Source organism: Chamaea fasciata, unplaced genomic scaffold, assembly GCF_029207755.1.
Source record: "Chamaea fasciata isolate MVZ Bird 193981 ecotype frontalis unplaced genomic scaffold, bChaFas1.0.hap1 SCAF_8, whole genome shotgun sequence".
NCBI classification, from domain to species: Eukaryota; Metazoa; Chordata; class Aves; order Passeriformes; family Sylviidae; genus Chamaea; species Chamaea fasciata.
This window is the reverse complement of record NW_027094093.1, coordinates 11,674,476-11,697,945: the sequence shown is the minus strand read 5'-3', so window position 1 is coordinate 11,697,945 and position 23,470 is coordinate 11,674,476. Positions and strand designations below refer to the sequence as shown.

Below are 23,470 nucleotides of genomic sequence, written 5' to 3'. Positions count from 1 at the left end.
CAAAATGTCCTTAGCTTCTCCGAGAGATGGCAAACCCCGAAGAAGAAGCCAGGTATGAGCATTCAGTTGTGTTGAGGTCACACAAAATACCACAGGACAGCCCAGCATTGCAACTTCTTCAAATTTTTTTTCCCAGAGAGCAGACCTTTTTCACCAGCCAGGTTCTCCCTCGCATCCCACTTCTGAGTAGTGCTAACCATGATTCCATTCCCACTCCAGTCCTTCTGGTGGCCACACTGATCCCTGCAGAAAAATATAATTGGGAGTTTCTCAGCTTGATTATGTAGATGAGGAGCTGAAAAGAGGGAGCCTACCCTCAGGCTGTGTGTGGGGCTTGCTTAGAGCACTTGAGGTATTGAGCTCTGCTGAAGTAAAGGTTTCACGTGTGTGTTTTAGTGTGGGTGTTTAATAGCAGCTGAATGCAGATACAGGTATGTCATTTGTTGGTCAGTTTTGTTCGGAAGACTGGTAAATAAGGTCAATATATACAAAAAATGTTGGCATTTGCTTAATTGGCCAACTGTAGTGACAGTGTTTTTAGGAAGGCTTTTTGAAGGAGGCTTTCTGATATGGAAGAAAAGAAATGAGAACTAAATATTACAGGGCTTGAGGTATGTGGTTGCTTTCTAGTAACATTTTTGTGACAAGAAAGGAGTAAGCCTTGCCTGTCCTCGGGAAGCAGCTTGCCTGGGTCCTGGCTGTGAAGTAACTGCAAAACACTGGTGTCAACAGCCACAGCGGGGCCGTGTTGAGGGCTGCAGGGTCCCTGTGCACGCTCCTACTGAACTGCTCCTCTCCCAGAGCAGGCCAGGGTGAGCCATCCCAGCTCCAACTGGGATTTCCCACTGGCTGGCATTCCTGGGAGCAGTGGTGCAGACAGCCTCCGGGTTGTGACAGGAGGGAAGCGGGAACGGTGTCAGATGGCTCAGGGAAGCATATTGGCAGAATAGCCTTTTGAAATAATGAGCTCATAGAATTGCGTGTTAACGGAAGACATCGTTTTGGTATCATAACGATACGTTAAGTTAAGATATAAGTAGTCTTGATGGGCAGAAATGCTCCCTCTCTGCTTCCTTGCACACCAGTAGACTAAAACAGGTAGAGTTCGGGAATTTGCTCTTGCTGCTATTTGGAATGAAGTCCCTGTTTGTGAAGTGTCTGATACGAGGGGGGACCTGGGAGAAGCTGGTGGCACACACTGTGTCCTTGGTAGTTTCTTTAGGCCTTGATCCAGACTTGTGTGCTGTGCCTTTAACTATTGAGTTCGAGTGCATATTCTTGAGCATAAATTTAATCCCATCATTAGATTTAAGCCTCTTTTAATGACATTTTCATCTCTCCAATTCTTTTAATTTTTTTTTTTACTCTTTATTTTTTGGAAATGCTGTGTAATGGCTTTTGCAAAAACTGGATTAATATGGTGTTCATTCACAGTTGCAATATGAAGCCTGTGGTATTTTAAAATGAGGCATGAAAGAATGGGTTAAATCCCTAAAGCTAGATTCTAAGGTTTTATTATTGCTTCATTTCTCTCCTTACAGAAATGGCTGTCCAAACTGAAATGAGCGGACTGGAACATCAAAACCCAGCCAAACATTTTTCTTTATAAACCTCCTGCACTGTTTAAATGTCGAAACTAAATTTACCAACCTTGGCAGATTTGTCAAAGATGAACAGGATTGCCAAGTGTTCCCAGATTCAAGTAAAAAGAGAAAGAGAGAGAGAGATCTAACAGCTCCTAAAATATTTGCAGCAAGCACCTGGTGATAACTGCAATTTCTTCTAACCAGTGCACCTACCTTCCTATCCAGCATCTCCATACTCAGAAGCTTATTACTGTGCCAGAATAGGACAGTCCCAAAATAAACCCCAGCCCCCAGAAGACAAACACTTTCCTACAAAATATCCCCTCAGGGAGAGCCCATGAGATTCTGATGTAGATTCTCAGTATTGCAACCCAGCTGGTTACACTAAACAAATTTTTAAAAACCAAAGAAACCCATCAACGCATGACTGGCTTTTTTTTTTTTTTTTTTTTTTTTAAACCAGGGTTTGTTGTCAGAGATCCTGCGTAAAGAAGAGGACCCTAGGACAGCTTCCCAGTCCCTGTTGGTAAACTTACGGGCAATGCAGAATTTCCTCAACTTGCCTGACTCGGAGCGGGATCGTATCTATCAGGATGAGAGAGAGAGAAGTATGAACCCAAACGTGAGCATGGTGTCTTCAGCTGCCAGCAGCCCAAGCTCCTCCAGAACACCCCAGGTAAGATGCAATCCCTTGTTACCCATTCGTTGTCGGGATAATTCCCAGGAAAGGAGTTTCTTCTCACCCTTCCCCTGTCTGTTGCTCCCCTTGCCCAGATGAGTTGTGGAAAATCTTTTGTAAGGTTTTGGAGTGGCTGTTAAGAGACATTTAGTGGATGTCAGCAAGAGGCTGTGATGTTTATTCTGTCTTTATTAAATGCCACAAATGCAGAAGAATATGTAACATTAGTGCCTGAAAGAGTTTATGTGGGCATTACATTCAGGCTGTTGATATTTGTCCATTACGTGGCTATTATAGAAGATATTACGGAAAGACAGTGCATGTAACTTTTTACCTGTGACCATTACCTTCTTGAGAACGCAGGAAATTTCTGGGCTTTTGGTTCATATATGTTGCCATAAAAAGTGTCTAGTGAACAGAGGTTGATAGTGCATTAGATAGATGTTGTTAGAAAATACTGTGCTCCATATTCTGTATAGGAAATCATAGTCCTTGAGTTAGGGCTTTTTACAAGTAAATGTTTGAGGTACAGAGAATGGGGATGGACAGCGTGCTGAGAAGGAAGATGATGCTTAGAGCTCCCAAGCGGTTGTTATCTCATTGACTTAACTGCATGTGTTTATTAACGTGCTGCTGCTGCCCACTCGTCCTTGAGTAGGTTGTTCCTTTGCACTAAAAAAGAGCATCCACAAACTACACTGTAATAGTCATCCCCCCTTGTACCAGGCTGATGCAGTCCCACATGTGTACTCTGCAAAGTGAGGGTGCTTGCACAGGGCTGCTGATGAACTCCTGTCTTGATATTTACCTGACTTGAGTCTGAACTTTCTAACAGTACAGACATGATGTGTCAGTCCTAACACTTTACTGATCTCTAGTAATTGGGCCCGTGTAACCCTTCCAATAATATCAATGATCACTTCTCATTGAATTCTGTAATCACAGCTGCTAAAAGTAAGCAAGCAAGCAAGCACTGCTGAGGGGAGCTAAGTTTTACATTCAAACTGACCATCCTTAGGGAAGGTGTGTTGGTTTTGTAGAAACTGTTGATGTTGTTCAGTTTAACCCAGACGTGTGGGTGCACTTAACTGAACAAATGATGTAAAGAACTGTTTTCATTGAAAGCAAGCTTACCTGCCAACCCAAATTAGACACTGAATTTTCATTACATGGAAAACTCATTGTATGCTCCTTATCTTCTTTAGTTACCTTTAAGTGAAAGTAAAAATATATAGAGATTTTAATAGTGGGTACACTATTTTCCTATTTAAACAGTGTAACCACTTTCTACATTGGTATTGATTCATTAAAGAATTAGCTACTCCTGCTGATATTTGTTGCAGTAGGTTTTGTCCCAGAATCAAGCACTGAAAGGAAATACAGAGTTTAGATGCAAGCTGCTGAGAATAAAAACTGGATCTCTTGTCCCATTTCATTCCTGTGTTGAAATATGCCATTTTCCCGTGTTCTAGTCACAGCTAGAACATAATTTAAAATAATGGAATTTTTGCCTGCCTTTGTAAGAGCTAAATGTTGCTAGAAAACCGTACTCTAGAAGTATAAACCAGCACATACTTGCCTTATTTTGGCTTGAAGAATCCAATAGAATATTGTGAGGTTTTTGATCAGCAAAGGCATCACACAAAGGTTTGTGTACCCAATGCTCGCCTTGTGCCCGCTGTGTAACATTTCCCCAGCCCTCAGAGGGCCAGCACCAGTCAGCACAGGTGCTGTTTTGACAACTTGGACACCTCTGCAAATGAGGCTCTTCCCAGCTCCTGGGCAGGCAGCACGGCTACTGCGCTTCCCCATATGCCTGGTATTAGTTCTGACGAGACAAATGCCATCCTCGCAGGCGGCGCGGCGATTCCGGCAGCGTCAGCTCCCCAGGCAGCCCTCATACCTACCCTGCAACGGGGTGCTTTGGGGCACCAGTGGTAGGAGCTGTACCAGCCTTGCAGGAACTGTGTCAGTGTGCCAGAGAAGGTGATGGAATGGCAATTGGAAACATGGTTTCCATAGATACCGATATCTGCGGCAATGCTTTTGGGATTGATTGTGCTGGGTAGGAGAGGAATGGCAGATACCTGTGGAAATGCTCATGCTGGGACTGTCATGCAGGCAGGTGTAGGGGCGTGCAGACTAACCCAGCTCAGCTCTCTGCCTGAGCCAGCCCCAAGCCACCCTCTTGTGATATCCCTGGCTCAGGACCTGCCTCGTGGTGAGAACGAGAGATTGATCCAGAAAATGGGGTACAGTTGCTGTGGGGAAGATGCTCTGAGCTGTTGGGCGTTGTTGTGTGCACACAGAACCCCAGCAGTAAGGGGCTGGGTTGCAGTGCTCTGGCACTACGGTTGCAAACAGTTTTTCTTTTTTTCCCCACTGTTTGCAATACGATGTTTCAGTAGTGGAAAATTCCTTAATATCAAGACCAGCTTTGAATCTAGACCTTTAACATTAAATACTTCATTTTAGTGACTTTTGCTTGGTATTTGCCCTTCCTGTTTTGGTGATTAAATAAAAAATAGTGCAGCTTTCAGGGTATGCAGGACAGGCTTTTTCCTGACACGTGGCTGTGGACCTAGAAGTGTAGGAGACCCATGCAGGATGGAGTTATATTTTAAATCTTTCTTTTACATGCTAATTTTGTTCTTCTCAGGATCTCAGACATCCATAACAGCCTTTGGGGCCATGGTGACCTCAGCTGCTGTGCTAGCCAAAGGCTCCAGTCCTTGGGAAGACTTTTCTATACCCGACAAATCTCCGTTAAATCAGTCCTGACAGTCCTTTTCCTTTCCATGAACTCTTTGTTGTTTTCTTACATTTCCCACAATTGCCCTCACTCTCATCTATCTGTAAACACTGCTTTTCAGAGCGGGGTGTGCCTGTCGGTCCCAGTGTTGCACTGTACCCAGCTCACGGCCCGTGGATGGCAGTGGTTCAGCCTTGGCCTCCTGGGGCATGGTGGCCGTGCTCTGCCCCAGCTGCTGTCCAGCTTCCTCTGCCTGCACGCGGGGCTGGCCCTGGGGAACAGGAAAATCTCACACCCTTACTGCGTGTGTCCTGCCTAAGACAGGCAGGGAACATGCCCAGAGCAGTGCCTGCTGTGCCTGGAAAGGGAGAAGATACAGGTTGGTTAAGGCTTTATCTGGAAGTCATAAGGAAGAGTGATCAGTCTATTGTCTTGGTTGGATTTTGGCTCCATTATTAATGTGGCCTCAGTACAGAAAAGATGTCAGGAAGAGGAAGATTTGGAGGACAGCAAAACAGAAGAAGTTCAGAAGGTTTGGTTTTGCCTAGTTAACCTTCCTATTAACAAATAAACATTTGGGCATGTCTGCCTAGTTAAAAATTAACATTAGACGTACTCTAGCAGACTTCAGCTCTGATACAAAAATGGGATCCACCTGAAAAGGTCCATAATTGGGTCAAATATGAGTGTCACTGGGGTGTATGGGTGGTTTGGGTCTATTGGGAAGTGTGGGCTTTGCTGTTTAGGTTGTGTTCTTTCCTAAGACCTTTACGTCTCAAGACAAAAAAAGAGATTTTTATATCAGAAATCCACATTTCCCTTAAAAAGTGTAAAGGGTGCAGTGATCAGCCCTGATATCTCTATTTGAGCCTAGGAAAGTAAATGAGATCTGTCTCCAAGGGGCAGCTGGCGCTGGGAGCACTCAGTGAACATCACACCGCCCTCACTCCCTCTCCTGCCAGTGCATTCTGGGGACCCCCAGTCCAAGGGGCTTTAAAATCCACATCCTGTAGCACTCTACTGAACTGTATTGATAGAAGCCTTGCAGGGTTAGTCCAGCCCAGGGAAAGTACTGGCAGCCTCCGTTATTGTCCTTCATTTGTCACAGAAGCTGATGGGAAATCATTCAATTAAAAGGAGTGCAGTGGAATACACAGAATCTCAATATGAGTTTAGGAGAATGAGGGCAGCACATCAAAGGCATGCCAAAGCCCAGCTTTATAAAATGACTTTTTTTTTTTTTCATTTCCACTGATTTCCTAGGTGAAATTAGGTGACTGTCTGGCTAGCATAATGATGATAAGGCTGGGAAACCATACATACTCAAGTGACATACGTATAGTTTTAATAAAGGATGAGGAAGACTTGAGGGAGTGCATTAAATTGAGTAATAATTTATTATTTAGAGACCTCTACCCATTTACTCATTTTTTCTGGGAGAATTGGCTCTTCCTCCAAGGTGCAGGCCACTTTTAGAGAGGGGGGAGAAGGTAGAGCCTGGTGGCTGTGCTGCAGTAGCTGGCTGGCAAAGCCAATGTCAGCGTGTGCCTGCAGCCCAGTGCCCCAGCTACCTATCCTGTTGTTGAGCTGCTCAGTAAACATGCTGGGAGAGGGAGAGGGGGAGACTTGACAGGGCCTTGCATGTCCTATAGGAATGCACTGCAATTATTTCCAATCACAATTAACCTGATTAGAATAATGGACAGGAAGTGTCCCTCTGTAGCTAATGCAGTTTGGCATCAGCTGACTGAAATCCTTTGATAATTTCTGCACAGATGGCTGGGCTGAAAGCAGCACTTTTTTAATTATTATTTTCATGGTCTCTTGGTAGGCCAAAACCTCGACACCAACAACAGACCTCCCCATTAAGGCGGACAGCGCCAACGTCAACATCACAGCTGCCATTTATGATGAGATCCAACAGGAGATGAAAAGGGCCAAGGTATCTCAAGCTCTGTTTGCCAAAGTGGCTGCCAATAAAAGTCAGGTGAGTGGTATAGGGGATTTCATTGTTGTGGGGCTTTCTGGGGTTTTGTTTTTAAAGCAAACTCTGGGGTTGAGACTAGATCCATCTCTTCCTCCCACCAATAAAATTACATCTGTTCCTACAATAATAAAAATAATACTAATAATTTTCATCTCTGGGGAGCCTGTCATTTTGACTTTTGCCTGCTTAAGTGGTTTCCTTTTCCCTTTTAAAAGAGGCTGAGGAAAGGGTCAGTTCACAGCCAAGCTTTTTCTCCCCTTTTGTACAAACATGTCTGTCTTTTCCCTCGTGTGGTATATAACTTACACCTCTGCTAGTAGGACAAGGAACTTTCAAAATGATGGTATTCTACTCATTCAGCAGTTAATGAAATTGCTTTCTCAAGTGGTTTACTGAGGGAAGGCAACGGGAAACAGCATATTAGGCAGGTGTTTCCTTTTTAGCGTGTTGTATGTGCTGCATAGGGTATTGCCATGTGAATAATTCACATTGGATCCAATCATTTTTACAAAAAGGCATGAGAAGGCACTGCAGTGAGTTCTGCTGGATTCCTTTCTACCTTGGATGTAAAAAATATATGTGGGCAAACCTAGGTCGGGGTGAAATTCTTGAGGAAAATCCATTAATTTAAAAATTTCATCCAACTCTTTAAAAAAATATAATGCACCAGAAGGGATTTTGTGGAAAGGAGGACAGACAGATTTTTTTTTGAAGGGCAGCAAGTGGATTGGAGATTGTTGGAAGGAATTGTTTACTCAGTGAAAAGAGCTGCTTCTGATCCTGGATGGAATTATTCAGTTCAGCTAGGAGAGGGCATCAATATGCACACAAAAAAGCACAAATGGGCACGTGACAATGAGAGAGTGGGATAGAAGTATCTAGGTGCATGCACCCTGAAAAACACACACTCCCCTCTGTGCAGGGAAACAACATGATAGTCATTAAAGTAAATGTAAAATAAGCAGTTGAAAGGAAGATAAAGAAAGCATCAAAGGCTATCAAAGCACACAGAAAAGCCTTGTCCTTGTTACAGGTTTTTGTGTCCTGACACATGGAGATCTGAATAATTTTTCCTTCTTCATGTAATCATTAATTTTCTTTGCCTTTTGCTTTCTCTTGTCAAGGTACAGGGGTTACAGTTCCTCTACCCCCCCAAACCAAATCCCAGACTCAGTATGAAATACATAAAAGGAAAATACCATGGAACCCTCTTAAACTGTTAAATGCATAAAAATCTCATGTACCACATGGCAAAATATAATGAGAACTGGAGCTGTTAAACGAATAAAGCTGTTAAAAGCATAATGCCACTTGGCACAACTACTGTGCATTTAACGGTTTTCCACTGTGTAATAAATGACATATGTGGTAAACGTGCAGTAAATATAAAAACTGCACAATTGATTTTGCAAACGTGCCCCTTATTCTTTACTCCATGCAGATATCAAAGTTCCACCCAGAATCCGGACTGGACAGCTTTTAATAAGGAGTGTTTAACACAGACCGAATGCCAGCCTCTCTGAGGTTTGGCTTAAAATTGCCTGCAAGCTTCCTGTCATTATACCCAGAGGCTTCTTGAAATAGAGAGGGACTGAACCACCCAACAATAATTTGGGTGGCTCACCAGCTTTGGTCTGTGCCAGCCTGAGTGCACTTCTCTGGCAGCATAGCACACCAGCGCCAAAACAAAAATAAGATCTGTAGTCTTTCACGTGGAAAAAAAACAGGGCAGATTTTGAACACCAGATGCAAAAGGTTAAGAACAGGATCCACAAATGTTGCTGTTTAAAGCAAAGTTACTGCACTTAAAGGTTTTGTTTCTTCAGCAGCAGCGAATAAAGAAGTGTTTCTGAGGCTGATGTTTCTTTTGTTTCGCAGCCTTGCCAAAGCAGTGCTGGCTCCCTGGGATGGCCCAGCATTCGCCATGCTGAGATGTCATAGCGCTCTGCTGGAGCATGAAAGTGGTTTATGGGGACACTGGAGGGCAGGGACGCAGGAAGCCACAGCCAAGAACCCCAGCGGTACGGGGCCTCCCCCTGCCACAAAGCCACCTATGTGCCTGCCCCTGGCCTGGCTCGGTGTGCCTGTGGTGTCCCTCCTCTGGCTGGGGAGCTCTGTGGCCCGGAGGAGTGCCGAAAGCAGGGGCACAGCTGCTTGCATGGGGGAGAGCCACGGTGTCATGGTCAGCCTTAGGTCTAGCTTGTCTGAAAACTAGCAGTAGGGTGTTCCCAGTGCTTTGCACAGGCCAGCTGTGCCAGTTTTGGGCATTTCTGGTGAAAATGCTGCTGATTTCAGCAGTTGAGTTACATGGTGGGAGGCGCTCATTGAAAAGTGCCCATGTTTGCAGAAGAGAGGGTTTGAAAGGGGGAGAAAAGAACTAGTCGGAGGCTTTGCTTGGACTCTCCGCCAAGGTTCGTTCACTTGCTATTCTCCACAGGCCTGGCTTGTGTTGCATTGGCTTCCTCTATTATTCCCTCACCCCAGACTACTGAGAGGCTTCCAGTTTGCTAACAAGGCATGTGTTATGTTGGGCGCTGCTGTTCTGTCAACAGCAATCCATGGTGCTGTGAGATCTTCACAGTTTTAGCAGGCAGTGAATCTCTGACAGGGATGTTTTGACATTTTATACACAGGGCTGTATGTCATGTACCCGAGAGAATATCCAGAGGCAACGGAGGCTTCCTTTCCTCTTCTGTCTCTGTACAGGAGAAATGGTACCCACTGAGAACAGTTACTGCAAGTGGCATCATCTACTGGTGGAGTTAATTGACCTCTAATTTAACAAGTAACCATCTTCATTCTTAAGTCATGGCAGAGTCTCAGCAGCTGAAGAGAAGGGCAGTTTCTAGAAATTGAGGTTGCAAATCACAGAGCTCACAGGTCAACATAAAGGCAAGTTTCAGGGCCTCCTGGAGGTACCAAGGTAGTACGGTGAGAATTCTCTAAGGGAATCCACCTTGAAAAAGATTTCAAGCCATTCATTTTAGCATTGACTTACTCGTCACTTACTTACCTTAATATGCTTTTTATTCCTTGCGATTTATATCTAGATATTTTTAGCCTTTGTGAAGTGCTGTGCATCTCTTTGTATTTTTGAAGCCAACAGGAGCTGAGAGCTCAGTGCCCTCACGACACAGCCTCCAAAGCTGCCCTCCTATTTTAGTTGCTAGCTGTTAGGGGTGTACCCCATGGAAAGCAGGATTGTCTGGAGGTGCTGCGTGCTGGTGCCCTTTTAGTGACTAAACCTGGGACCTGTATTAGCACATTGGGAATGTTTCTGAGTGTGGCTGGAGCACCAGGGTTTGGTTTCCGGTCTATAACTTGGGTTCCCCTGGTTAAATTTGATTCACAAGAAAACAGATTTCTGGTGGGCTGTTTCAGAGAGGTTTGGGTGGCCTGTGTGTGTGCAGAGCTGGGCAGTGGGACAGGCAGAGACTTTGGCCTTGGATTACTGCAAGTTTGGATTGTTGGTTTTACAGCTGGCTTCTGCATTCAGTTCTGCAACTACTTTACAGTACAACTTGAGGAAAACCATTTCCACCATGACCATGTGCCTCTAATGCTGTGCAGCAGCATCATCCCTTTGACCTCTGCTAGTGAGAGTCCTGTCAGAGGCTGTGCTGTGCTCAGCAGACATTTTTTTCTTAGTCTTTGCAAAATGGGTTTAGGAATGTAGTTCTGTTCATAGTAAACATGAAGATCAAGATTAATAGTGGGCACAGCTGGACAGAGCCCTTGTTCACAGTCTGAGGGAGTTTGTATGAACATGGAGATCAAACTTCCCGCAGTTCTCCCAGGGCAAGAGACTCTTCTTAATCAGCTTGGGGTGGCATGGGGAAGCACCTTGCTGGGGATCAGCCTTGGGAAGGCAAATGGAACCTTCACTGGTCCAGTGAAAACAGAACATGCAGCCTTGAAATTGAAGTTATTTTCAAGAGACTGGAGTTTGTTCCAGTTGCACCACAGTAAAGCAAGAGAGACCCCTTGGAGCAACATTTGAACAAATACTAAGCTACCAAAGATCAGTCTCTGGGTTGTATTTTTATCCTGTTGAAAAGTAAGCAAACAAGCAGTAAACTGGAGGGTTTGAGTTTGGGGGCAGAAAAGCCCTTCATTCAGGTTAAAAAAAACAACCCAGGCCTATGGATGGAAATCACTATGACAGTTCCTTGCCTTTCCTCTTTCCTTTTTCGTGTCAAGTTCCCTGCCTCATTGCCAGCTCTCTGGCCGAGGAGGGTGTTAGCCCATAGTAGGATCCCAGGCTAGATAGGACTCAACACCATGGCCACCTTCCCATGCCCTCCCCTCCTGCTCGTCCTCCAAGAAGGAAGAACAGGCACTGTGAGAGGAATGACCAATGTCACTATGAGGAAGGATTAGCTTTAGAAACCCTTAATTTCATCCTTTCCTCTCTTTTCTGTCCAACTTACATTCCCTTGTATTCATTTGATAGGATGGGATGACTTCTCTCTCCCTTTTAGCTTGTAATAGGTGTTTTCTGTGGCCTTAAACTGATTAGCTTCCAGTGATGATGAACAGCAGCTAGAAAAAGCAGCTGGTGAGGAAGATGTGTAGTGTATATAGTGTGTGCATACAGGGCACTTCTTGCAGCCGTGCCTCGGTGCCTTTATGTTGCTTTGAGTCTCTGCAGCTGGGGCATATCTCTTGTGCTGATATTTCGATGTTCTTGTCACGATTTTCATGTTCTTGTTCACGGAGAAAATGCAGAAAGACATTCCTCTCCTTGACTGAACTTAGGATTTCTTTGAAGTACCTTTGGACTAGAGCTTCTTTTTTACAGACTTGTATATGCAGTCACAGTGTGACCACATCCAGGACAAGAGAAGTGGGCCCATACAAACCTCATGGGGTTTGACAAGGCCGAGTAGAGTGTCCTGCACCTGGGTTGGGGCAGCCCCAGTATCAGCATAGGCTGAGGGATTGAGGGATTGAGAACAGCCCTTCCAAGAAGGACTTGGGGGTGCTGGTGGGTGAAAAACTGGACAAGAGCTGCCGAAGTGCACTCTTAGCCTAAGAGGCCAACTCTGTCCTGAGCTGTGGCCAAAGCAGTGTGACCGGCAGGTTAAGAAAGGTGATTCTGACCCCCTGCTCTGTTCTGGTGAGACCCCACCTGGAGCACTGCATCCAGCTCTGGGGTCCCCAGCCCAGGAAGGGCTTTGACTTGTTGGGGAAGTCCAGAGGGGGCCACAAAAATGTTCAAATGGCTGAAGCACCTCTCCTGTGAAGTCAGGCAGAGAGAGTTGGGGCTGTTAAGCCTGGACAGGAGAAGGGTCCAGGGAGCCTTCATTGCAGCCTTTCAAGGGTTTATTGGGGCTTAAATGGGGCTTATTTAGCAGGACTGTCGTGGCAGGGTAAGGGGTAATGGTTTCAAACTAAAATAGGGTATATTCAGACTGATAGATAAGGAAGAAAGTTTTTACAATGAGGGTGGTGAAACATTGCAACAGGCTGCCCACAGAAGTGGCAGATGCCAACCCATCCCTTGAAACATTCAGGTTGCTCAGAGTCCAGCCTGATCTATTGAAGATGTCCTGGCTCATTCCACAGGAGTTGGACTAGAGACCTTTAAAGGTCCCTTCCAACCTAAACTGTTCTGTGATTCTATGACAGCATCTGCAGCAGTGCATTGGCCTCTCTCAGCAGCTGAACGAATAAGGGACAGTTGTGGAGCTGGGGCTTTGTTCAGAGTCCATGGCAGACCCAGGAGCTGATGGTGGGCTGCTTGCCCTAACCACAAGCCCACACTTCCTCTCTAGTGTGGGGAGACGCTAGTTTGAACTTGGAATACTGGAAGCATCCTTGGTGCACAGCATCCTTCCCTCTGAGGCCAAGAGATGCAAGCAGACTTGGTGTTCCCATGAATCTAAGGGTACTTCAGGGCTCATGTATCTCTTTTTTTTTTTAAATATAATTTCATGCTTTCTGAGGCTAGTGAAAAAACTGGCCCTCATGAAAGTGCTTTGCTTTTTCTGGGGAAAAAAAGTACCAAGCATTTCAGAAAATCCAGACTGTTGAGTGATTAACCTTGAACTGTATCAAAATTCTCTGAGTAAAGCTTCTCAGGTTCAGTCCCCCTCCCCCAGCCCTCATCAAGAATTCACTGAAGCCATGACAGAGCTCTCCATTACAGTTAGTCTTTTATCCATTTCAGCTTTCTTGATTAGGTTATCTTGAATCATTAGGGGGTTTATTTATTTTAATAGACACTTATTGGATTCATGGTAAGAGAGTTTGGCGACTAAGGAGCAAGAGCTGAATATTATCTAGCTCATTTTGCACTGTGGTGTCCCAAACTAAGCAGAGAGAAGAGATGCTGAGGAAGTTTGTCCAGAGGACTCCTCTGATCCCACGTGGGAAGGGAGCCTTCTCTGAGGAGTGCATTTTTTTACTAATCTTTCAAGACTTGCGTCAATCATTGCTGCTTTTTTTTCCTTTTTGTCACATATGTTGACATTTTCTGCACTGATGATGTGGGTGAGGAAACGGCCTTTTACATTTATTTTGAGATTTATTCCTGAATCACTCTTACTAAAATCTCTTCATTTGCCTACTCATGCTTTCACTGGAGACCTTAGAAAATGTCAGCGCAGAAAGCTGGCTGTATTGTTGTTATTATTATTGTTGTTATTACTATTGTGATTGATTTTAATGTAAGTGCAGGGAAACACAAGGTCAGTTAAGCTGCAGGTTTATCCATGCTCAAAGCAGAACAGCTGCCTGTGACTAAGTCACCGTGGACACCCAACTGCCACCTCCTGCAGTGGCTTTGGCAAAGTGTAAACATGGGCCTGTACCCCAGCATGACTGTGAGCCTGAACTCTTCCCATGTGCCTTCTTTGTCCTTGGTCAGAAATTTGGTCCTTGGCAGACTGCAGGGCAGCAGATCTGCAGGAAGCAGTTCTTGGGTCAGTGTGTTTGTGCACACCTTTACTGTGTGCTGGAAAAACTGACTTTGCTGTAGTCTGGTACATCTGGCTGCCCTGCTCCAGGGTCAGCCCAGCAAAAGTGAAAGGGTCAAGCTGCTAAACAGGCCTCTGGGATAAGTGACAGAGGATGTGGCTCAGGATTGCTGCACCAGCTCGCTGTCCTTCAGGGCGTTTGAGGGTGCCAAGCCTCACGCTTTGGTGTTCTAAGCATGCTGTTTCTTTAACAGCATAAAAGCACAGTGGGAACGGCTGGCTTTCTGCAGATTTTTGTTGTTGTTTGCTTAGCTATGTGGAAATGTATTTGATTAGAAGACAGAGAGAGGTTAAAAATAGGATATTAATATGATACTATTTTTTTATCAAACAAAATGTTTAGAAAATGTTTATCTTGTCTCATGAGAACAACAAAAATAGAGGCCAGCACTGCAGCTCTCTTTAATGAGCTAAATTGGGCTGCATTCTCGATGCCTCTAGAAGATTTGGGGTGAAATGGAGGAAGTTCTGAGCAGAATTCCTTGTAACCACAAGCACTGGGTGTGCCTGAATGTAGAGCCAAAAGCATCCTTTAATTGAGCTGCTTTTCCTCCTCTTACTTTTAATGGAAGACATTCCCATTTGAGAACCTTAGAAGCCAACATTAAGGGCTGGATTCTGCCACCCATATTGACGCTGGTATCTCTGGCAGCCATGGGGGCTGTTTGTGTGGTGGAATGAGACCTGTGATGTGCAGGGGAGGCAGGACCAGAAACACGGCGTATTACATGTCTGGGGAGGGGTGTGTTATTAGATTTTTCAGAATATGTTCACAGAAGTTGTATTTACTTGTGATGCAATGAGCTCAGATGCTAACAGAGTGGGGGAAAAGGTGGTGAGCTAGTGTCTCCTTCACTTTTCCGTCTTCATGCCAATAAGTGTAGCTATAGATGAAAATTCACTGTGAATGGCTGTAGCACCAAAATTTTCTGTATGTTAGCATTTCTTAAATGAAGTAATTCTCCCAGAAAACTCTGTGTAACATACACAGACCCCAAAGAAATAAATAAAAGAAAATAAAAAAATTGTAACCAAAAAATGCCAAGTTGAGATTTTTAACAGTAAAAGGAGATTTTGTGTATTAATAATTCATGAGTTCTCATTGAACATGCACGAAGAAACGGTGCTATTCAATAGAGAATACTGTCATCTGTCACTGTTTTATTTGACATTTACACTTTTTTTTTTTTTTTTTTTTGCCTGGTACTGCAAAACTTTCTTGGATGGCGTGCTAAGATTATTTAAATAAATAATTAAAAAAAGCCGATGCAGACTTTTCATCTGTGCATGGGGAAGGCAGTTTCTTGCAGCCATAAAGAACGTGTGAGTAAGCTGCGGCACGCTGTGTTTTCTCACATATTTGTCAAAGCTATTGCCTAATAAACAGCCCCATAGATGGATAGAGAGGGTCTTGAATGAATGCTTGAATAAAGAGAGGGAAGGATAGAAAGAGAGTAGTGAAAGGACAGATTTGATGCAGCTAAGTGTACACATGCATGCAGTGGGTATGTGTGTGTACATGTGGGGGTGAGCGAATAATGGCTCTTGTGAAGAAAGCTGACACAAATACATTGCAAAAATAAATATTTATAAATGGCATTGGGGGAGATCCAGTCCCGCACAATGTGAGAGAAGACAGGGCATTTAGCACCGTGACAATTCAGTTAGGCGCACCTTGCAATTTCTTGCTAATATTAGGCTCGTGGAAATCTTTCTGCTCTGTAGGTTAGTTATTATTTATAAAAATCACAGAACCAGCTGATACATTCATAAGCTAATTATTGTAGCAGCTGGGTACACATGGTGCAATATGTCTGAGGCTGTGAAGTATCACAGATTTCTTGGGGCCTGCTGTGGTGGGGGTGTGCTGTTGAAGGCTAGATCCCTTAATCTGATCAGCCAAGCAAATACTTTGTGGGGAAACTGGATTAATATCTCTCTAAATACCACGGATGTGCTTCACCTTCAGAACCAGGCTCCTTTAAACGTGCCATTAGCTTATCTCCTTTGGGGAATGGAGAAGTTCTCAGGTGTCCTCAGGATGGCGGGGTCCTTGCCTGGTGCCTCCCTTTGCCAGAAATTAATTTGGTTTGCTCATGTCTGCACACATGGTCACACTGCAGTCTAATCTTTTCCCTAATAGCTCCAAGGTCAGGACCTCGCATGTTGCCAGGCAAATTGAGCGCTATCCTTCTTAAAGACTAATGGCAGCGAGTGCCTAGTCCGTAATGAGGCCTGTAGTGTTGCTCTAAGTGATTGTAATGAGCGCTGATTATAACGGGACAGATAAATCACAGCGCGGCAGTCGCCATCGGGCTGCGCGGTCCGGCCCTGGGAAGGGGAGGTGGCCCTGCCAAGCTGTGCCTGGCTTCTGCCAGAGCCGGGCACCTCATCCTCCCACAGGCCTGCCCGGCAGTGGGCTCCAGCTCCACCAGGTGCAGGGCTTATCCTGTATTTTCTGTTACACGATGGCTCTTCAATGCTGCAGCATCTGCCAGGAGGTGTTAAACATACCTGCTTCTTGAAAGAGTTCATTGGAGACTTACTCAGATCACTGAAAACAGGGAGCAACAGGAGCTGATTTTTTCTACAGATGGTTTATTTTCTGTTTCAAAAATTATTTCCTCTGTATGGAGAAACCCCTGAGAAAACATTGAGGAGCTGTGAGATTCTGTTCTCTGAAAGAGACGAAGTTTTGGGGGATTTCTGAGCAGTGGAAGGAGGAGAATAGAGGGTAAGGGATGTGGCCAAGCCACATTAAAATGCAGACTTCACCTGGCTGAGAGATTACCCAAATAGTGATCAAAAAACTTTGAAAATACAACACAGGGGGTTTTTCTTCCCCTATGTAAATTATTATATATCTTGTTTTCATCCTTGCTCCCCCCACCCCCCAGCCCTCCAAGTTTATTGCAAGAAAAGATCAGGTCTGCACAAATGTGGCCTCTCACTTGTAAAAACAAGGCAGTGTTGTGTTACAGATTAGTTTATAAATCCCTGGTGGCTTCACAGTTCAGTGCCTACAGCTGCTGCAGATGGGCCTGGGTTTTTGTCTCTTTGCTGTGCTGCAGCCGGCAGTTGAAGGAGAAAATGGAATGATCAGGTTATTAACATGTAGGCCGTGAGGAAGAGGCTGCACAATGAGAACAGCTGGTGTTGCTGTCTTGGCTGATGCAGCGGAGATAATCAAATCTTGCCTTTTTTGGGGGGGTGAAGGCAGAAGACACAGTGGAGAGTAAGACAAACAACGGCTTATGATATTATACACGGGGTTTAGAGTGCACGGTAGAAGTTGTCAATGGCTTACAAGTTGTTACACAAAAAAGCAATACCAAAAAGCCCCCCTGTGGGCTGGTAATGAACCCGGCTGTTCAGCTTGCTCTGGTCACTGCTCAGAAAAACACAATTTTGGCTACTTCTTGTACCAAACATTTTTAACATTGATCAAGCTATCTTTTAGGTATTGTAAGGTGCCTGTCAAAATGGTGTCAGAATGCTGAGCTGTAGCTTGAAAATGATGGGTTATAAAGCTACTAGGTAAAATATTTTGACAGGAGTCAGTAAGGCGCGTTGACAGCATCCTCGGCATTATCTTCTCATCTTCTGTCATTTGCATTGCGTCTCCTGTGCAGGCACAGGAGGGGAGCCACTGTCCCCAGCCCCAAGTGGGCTGGCTGCTGGCAGGCAGGACAGGGCTGGCTGTGCCCCCACGCCCAGCAGGAGCAGCAGCAGCCACGATCCCTGGCCCACCTGCTGGGGACTCCGGGTCACGCTCTGCACGTGCGGGGCTCTCCTCACCCAAACAGCTCCTGCCCTTGGGCTCTCCTTGGCCTTGAGGTTCAGGGTCGTTTCCTCTTCCTGGAGCGCTGATGCTTTCACTTCAGAGGTCTGAGCAGTCAGTCCCTGTGGAGAGGTCCTATGGCTCCTTATATACAGCAGAAACCTTTTAAAGGCGTTTCAAACTAACCTTCAACAAGACAGCGGGAATAAAATCTGCTTTTATTACAATCTGTAGTTGGGTTTAGAATTACCTCTGCCTAGTATCTTGGTATCTCTAATCACTTCTGCAGGACCCTGTTTCTGCTTTTGTGCTAGATGCTAGAGAATTTCCTTTCTGTTAGGCTGCATCTTCTCTTAGATTTTATTATTTAAAAATGTAAAGTTTTAGTGGGGTTCAGAGCTGGGGGAGTCAGTGCAACATACTGTCAGCAAATCAGAAGTCTTGATAGTATATTCTACTAGACATTTGAACTGGTGTTGAATTTCTGGTTCTGCAGGTTGAGTGAGGGTAGTTAGCAAGTCTCAGAACTTATATCTTCTTTTCTCTTGCTTGGATGAAGAAATGAAGGGGCTCTGAAATGGAAGTGAAGATGCATCTCTGTATCATCTTTGCTTTTCTGTAGCAAAAATATTTATATCTGAGCATTTTGAACATGGTGTGAATATGATAGGGAAAAAGCACTGTTCTTTGCTGAGCGCTGCTGCTTGTTTCAGTTTCTCCAACTTGCAGGAAATAGAATATATCACGGATTTGTTGAGACCATAAGGCAGCTTGGGGTGGTGGGGGTTTATGTGTGAGATGAGACCAGCAAAACTTCCAGCACAGAGCTTTAAGTCTAGCTGACCTTCCAGTCATATCTGGTTCCTTGGTGCTCGGTGAATTGACTGTGCTGACGCTACTGTTGCAGGGCTGGCTGTGTGAGCTGCTGCGCTGGAAAGAAAACCCAAGCCCGGAAAACCGCACCCTTTGGGAGAACCTGTGCACCATTCGCCGCTTCCTGAACCTTCCCCAGCACGAGAGGGATGTGATCTATGAGGAAGAGTCCAGACACCACCACAGCGAGCGTATGCAGCACGTGGTCCAGCTCACACCTGAGCCTGTGCAGGTCAGAGCGCCTTCTCAGGGTGTCTGTGTGGGAGGACTGGGGTAACACAGGGGCTTTCAAGAGTGTAACATGGTGATAGGCTTTTTACGTATTGACTGAAACTTAAAAGTACTTCTGAAATGACCATGGTGAGCATTTTGTGAGGATTGGGCCTTCCTTTCACGGTCTCGTTGGCATTATTTTGCTCCTCTATAGATTTCTGACTAGTATGAATTTTTGGTTGGTGCACCCTCATTCCAATCTTGTCTCAGGTATTAATAGAATGAGAAATAAATAAATACAAATATATGCACAGAAAACAAAGTGAAAATACTACAGACTCTCTTTGCAGTTCCAGCTTCAGTCAGAAGAGAAAATCAGCCTAACGTGTACTCATAATAACTAGTAATGCGTGTCACAAACTCAAACATCTACAGATGGTCAAGAGAGACTCAGGAAATTTCTTCAATCTAAAAAGCTGAGGCAACACCTTTCACAGAAGCCCTTCTTCTCTTTCGCCCTCCAATTCAGCCCCTGGCACTCAGTACCATTCACTTGGTGCCACATTTTGTAACTCATGCTTTGAGAGGTTACCTAGAACAGAGCTAGACAGTGTTAAAGGAATAAAATAGGTATTTATTGAAAAAGTCTTCAAAGAATACACCTTGGGCAGTACAAGAGCCTGGCTGAGGCTTCACCCAAGGGGGACGGTGTGTCATGAGTTTTCACAGTTTTATAAGTTTTGGTCCGTTTACGTATTGGGGTTAATTGTCCAGTTACAGTTTCAGGTTATGAAGTCCCATCCTCCCAGTCTGCTCTCCTCAATTCACTGTTGTTTGTACTTTTTGGGCCTGAAGCTGCAAGAGTGTCCTTGGTTCTGGGGCTGAAAAAGGATTGTTTTGTCTAACTAAACTGTGAAGAGAACTTGCTAGCACTCTATATGAAGTTCAGAGTTATATTCTAATGCAGTACGGAGTCTGGAAAATATGAAAGCTTAAACTTAAGGCATCATGACCAGTATGGGGGTTGTTTGTACTGTGCATTTCTCTGATAATCTTGCAGTTCCTCCTCCACCTTCACTCTCCCCATTGTTTGATGGTGGATTGCACTGCTTTGCTACTCTTGCTGTGAACCTTGGCATTCAGCCTCTATTCTGTGATGCTGTTCTTGTGCTGCTACCACTGCTGACAGCTATCTAGTCACCTTTTTCTAAAGGCGAGAGGTTTCTCTGTCTTGTTGTCCTGCCCGTCTGAAACATGTAGGTCTCACTCAGATTAATCATTGCCTAGTTCAGTCCCTTTTGTCTCTTCTGCTGACTTCTTCCTCCTTGCTTTCCTTTGTGTCTTTGCCTGAGAGAAAAAAACCTGTTTCCTGGGGTTCAGGTTCTCAGGGCTATGAAGAAGGTGAAGCGCTCTAAGTAATTAATTTAGCAGGTTTTGACTTCCACGTCCCAAAAAGTTTATGGGATCTTGGAAGCAAGAAGTTACAAACAGGTAAAGAAAGGGCCAAGCTAACATGTGGGAAAGATAACTTGGCCTCTGTAGACTTGAACGTATTACTCCACTTCTGATGCCCACGGCAAGTGGGAATATTTTCTAAGGGACAGAAAAAGTTTTCCTCGGATCTTGTGAGTGACCTTGATGATTAGCCTACTTTCCAAAGCCTTCTGCACATCATTTTTCTGCATCATGCAGGTTGGCTCTTGTGAGTGACACGTTACACTGTGTTGGAATGCTGTGCATTTGTATTTGTCAGCAAGTTACAAAGCCATGGATTAATTATTTATTACAGTCAAAATATGAAAAATGAAGAAAAATAAATGGAACCAGCTGGCAACTACATACAACAAAACTCTGGAGACCGGTATGCAGTTGATACAGTAGGCTTGTGTTTTGGGGGTGCTGCATTTTAAAGCTGTGCTTGCCCATCCAAAAACCCCAGTAGGTTTCTGAGTGACATGCTACCAGTGCCATACACAGGAGCTCTGCTGTCCACCTGCTCCCTACTGTCAAAAGATACCCAACACCAAGTAATTTTTGCGTAGTTTTCAGTCTCTGGGACTTGAATTGTTTAGAGAAGCAAGGTTTGTTTTTTAGCTTTGCTGCAAGGGTCACTATTAGGTAATTAGCCATGAAGAACCAATGACAGCAGCCAGAGATGTAAAGCTGAAGTTCTCACACTTGCAGTCATTGGAGATTTTGTGACACTTTACATAAGGGTAAGGGTCTTGGGCCCTGCTCCTGGCTGAACTCCAGGCCAAGTAATTACATTCTGCCTATCTGAAATTCCCCCTGTAGTGTAAAGTGGGAAAGCAACTCTCATTTCCTTCTCAAAGCAGTGGCGGGTGCAGAATGTCTGCCATGGTGCCTGGCTGCATTTTAGCAGGGGGTGGAAACATCCAAGAGCTGCAGTCACCGACCTACTTTGCTTTGCAGGTTTGCTGGTGAGAAGTGTGCTGTAAGTCAAGCCCTTAGCTGCAGCCTTGATAGCAAAATGACAGTCCTTTGAAGAAGATACAAGCAGCAGTGCTGTGAATAACAGCGGGTGCAGAACCATCACATAGAAGCAGGCAGGATCTTACCTCTGTTCTCTCTCTCTCTGCCCAGCCCATCTTTCTCTTTCCTCTGATGGCTTAGGTGTGTGTATGGTAACTTCTGTCTGATGCTTGAGTCTCCAGCTCCTTCAACTGAGAGACTGGGGGAGCCTGAAAACAGGCTGTCCGCACTGCTGCCAGAGTTCCCAGCCACCATGACTTAACCCTGTCTGGGCTGGAGATGTCCCCCCGTCAGACTTGGAAGAATATCTTAGCTATCATCACAAGTGTCATGACCAGTCAAAAGATGTGACTATATTGCAGCCTTTTCCTCAGTATGACTGCTTGGAAATGGCAAAGATATCATTGTGATGTGTTCTGTGTAGTTCACTTGCTGCTTACAGGCTTGGTGGCACTTCAGTGAGGGAATGACCCCAAGGCTGGGTATGGTTTCTGTCTTCTAAAAGGCAGGGTTTGCTCAGTGGGGCAGTTGTGCTGTAGGAGATCAGCTGGACCCAGGCTGGTTCTTCGTGTTTAAGGGATTGTTGTTTCCTTTGTGAGAGGTTCTTGTCCTTACTGGTTTGGTATAACTACCTTGCACCTCACTGTTAAGCTTTAGGTTCAGGGCTTTAAAAACAAACATTTTCATTTTTCTCTCTTCCATTAGATTTTTCCTATCAGCCATATATTAATCAATTTAATCAATTATTTTACTGTTTCTGAAATGAAAAATATCTAGTGGAAGCTGAGTGTTTAAAAAAATTCCTTCCTGCACACTTGATTTGTTTATTATTGTGCTGAAGAGTCATAAAATGTGACCCCTGTGGAGCTCTGTGACATGGCTGTGTTCTTTGGCAGCGCTGGGTGTGACCATATGGATGTGCTGGAGTGTGCTGGGGTTTCCTTCACACGCTGGTTATGGACCATCCATGCTACTCCTACATGTTGCTGAGCATGCAGGCTGAGCTTGTCACAGCCTCTCATTCAGTTTTTAAGGAAATTGAGGTGTCCATTAAGAGGCTTCTCCCTCCGTTCCATGCAATGTGGTGTAATAGCAAAGTGCTGCTAAGAGGAGCAGTGAGGTTGTTGCTAGCAGGGGTACCATAAGGACATCACCTCTGAGCCACAGGGGGGTGGGAGGGTATCCTGGAAAGCATTATTCATTTTTGCTGTATTCTCATCCTCTTCCACCACCCCCAGCAGGAGTGGGATCCTATCTGGCCTGGCCTGGCCCTTAACGGTGTGCAAAGTAGTCCCTTTGCAGCAAGCAGTCCTTGTGCTTCTGTGTTTAGCTCCCTGCTCTGCAGAGGTGAGCCTTCCCTGTCTGACTTTCCATCCCTTGGTGAATCCACCATTCCCTGGCTGTCTGCTGGCGTTGGACCTTTCTGGAGTGTTAATGCTCACAAGTGCCTACAGCTGCATCCCATTGCCAGCCAGGGATTCTGTGTTTGTTACAGACATGCTGGGACACAGTAAATCTAATTTCTCTCCTTTCTCCCACTATTTGTCTGCTGTGTCCAAGGTGACCACTCCAGAGAGTAACCATCTTGCCTGGCACTTTAATATAGTGCTAATTCATTGTTAATTGCTGGGGCAGAGAAACCTGACTCCATTGGGAAGGCCATGAATCAGCTGTTGTCTCTGGAGTGTCCGGGTGGATAAGACCTTCTCTGGAGTAATGAGCCACCACTGCAGCAAAGTACCTTCTGTTCAGAGAACGTGGAAACCTTGCCTCTCATTTTCTCTAAGTTGACAGGTAGATCTGCTGGTGCTAGTAGGTACATACTTATTTAAGAGCAATCAAATGTTGCTTTCTGATACACTGTTACTTTTGTCACTTTTTAAAAATGACATCCCTCCACCCTTTTATTGTTCAGAAGCTTTGATTTAGACAAATCTGGCAATATATAATAGTTCAGATCATAAATCATGGAGGAACATTAGTAAATAAAAAAAGGCACAGTAAAAAGCTCTAGGAAAGCTCTTCTGTATTGTGTGCTCGCTGCAAACATTGTGATCCCTCTTTAAATATGCAGAAAATAACATACCACAGAAGTAAATGAAATACTAATTTTATAATATTGTGAG

General features: G+C 44.8%; 1 protein-coding gene across 1 annotated transcript in view; it reads left to right on the top strand.

The window, feature by feature from the left end:
* Positions 1–23,470, top strand: part of SATB2 (SATB homeobox 2) — a 130,601-nt gene that overhangs the window by 86,487 nt on the left and 20,644 nt on the right. The window contains 3 exon segments of the mRNA XM_066189651.1: positions 2,050–2,262; positions 6,849–7,004; positions 18,673–18,870. Of these exon segments, the coding sequence (XP_066045748.1) occupies positions 2,050–2,262; positions 6,849–7,004; positions 18,673–18,870 (567 nt within the window).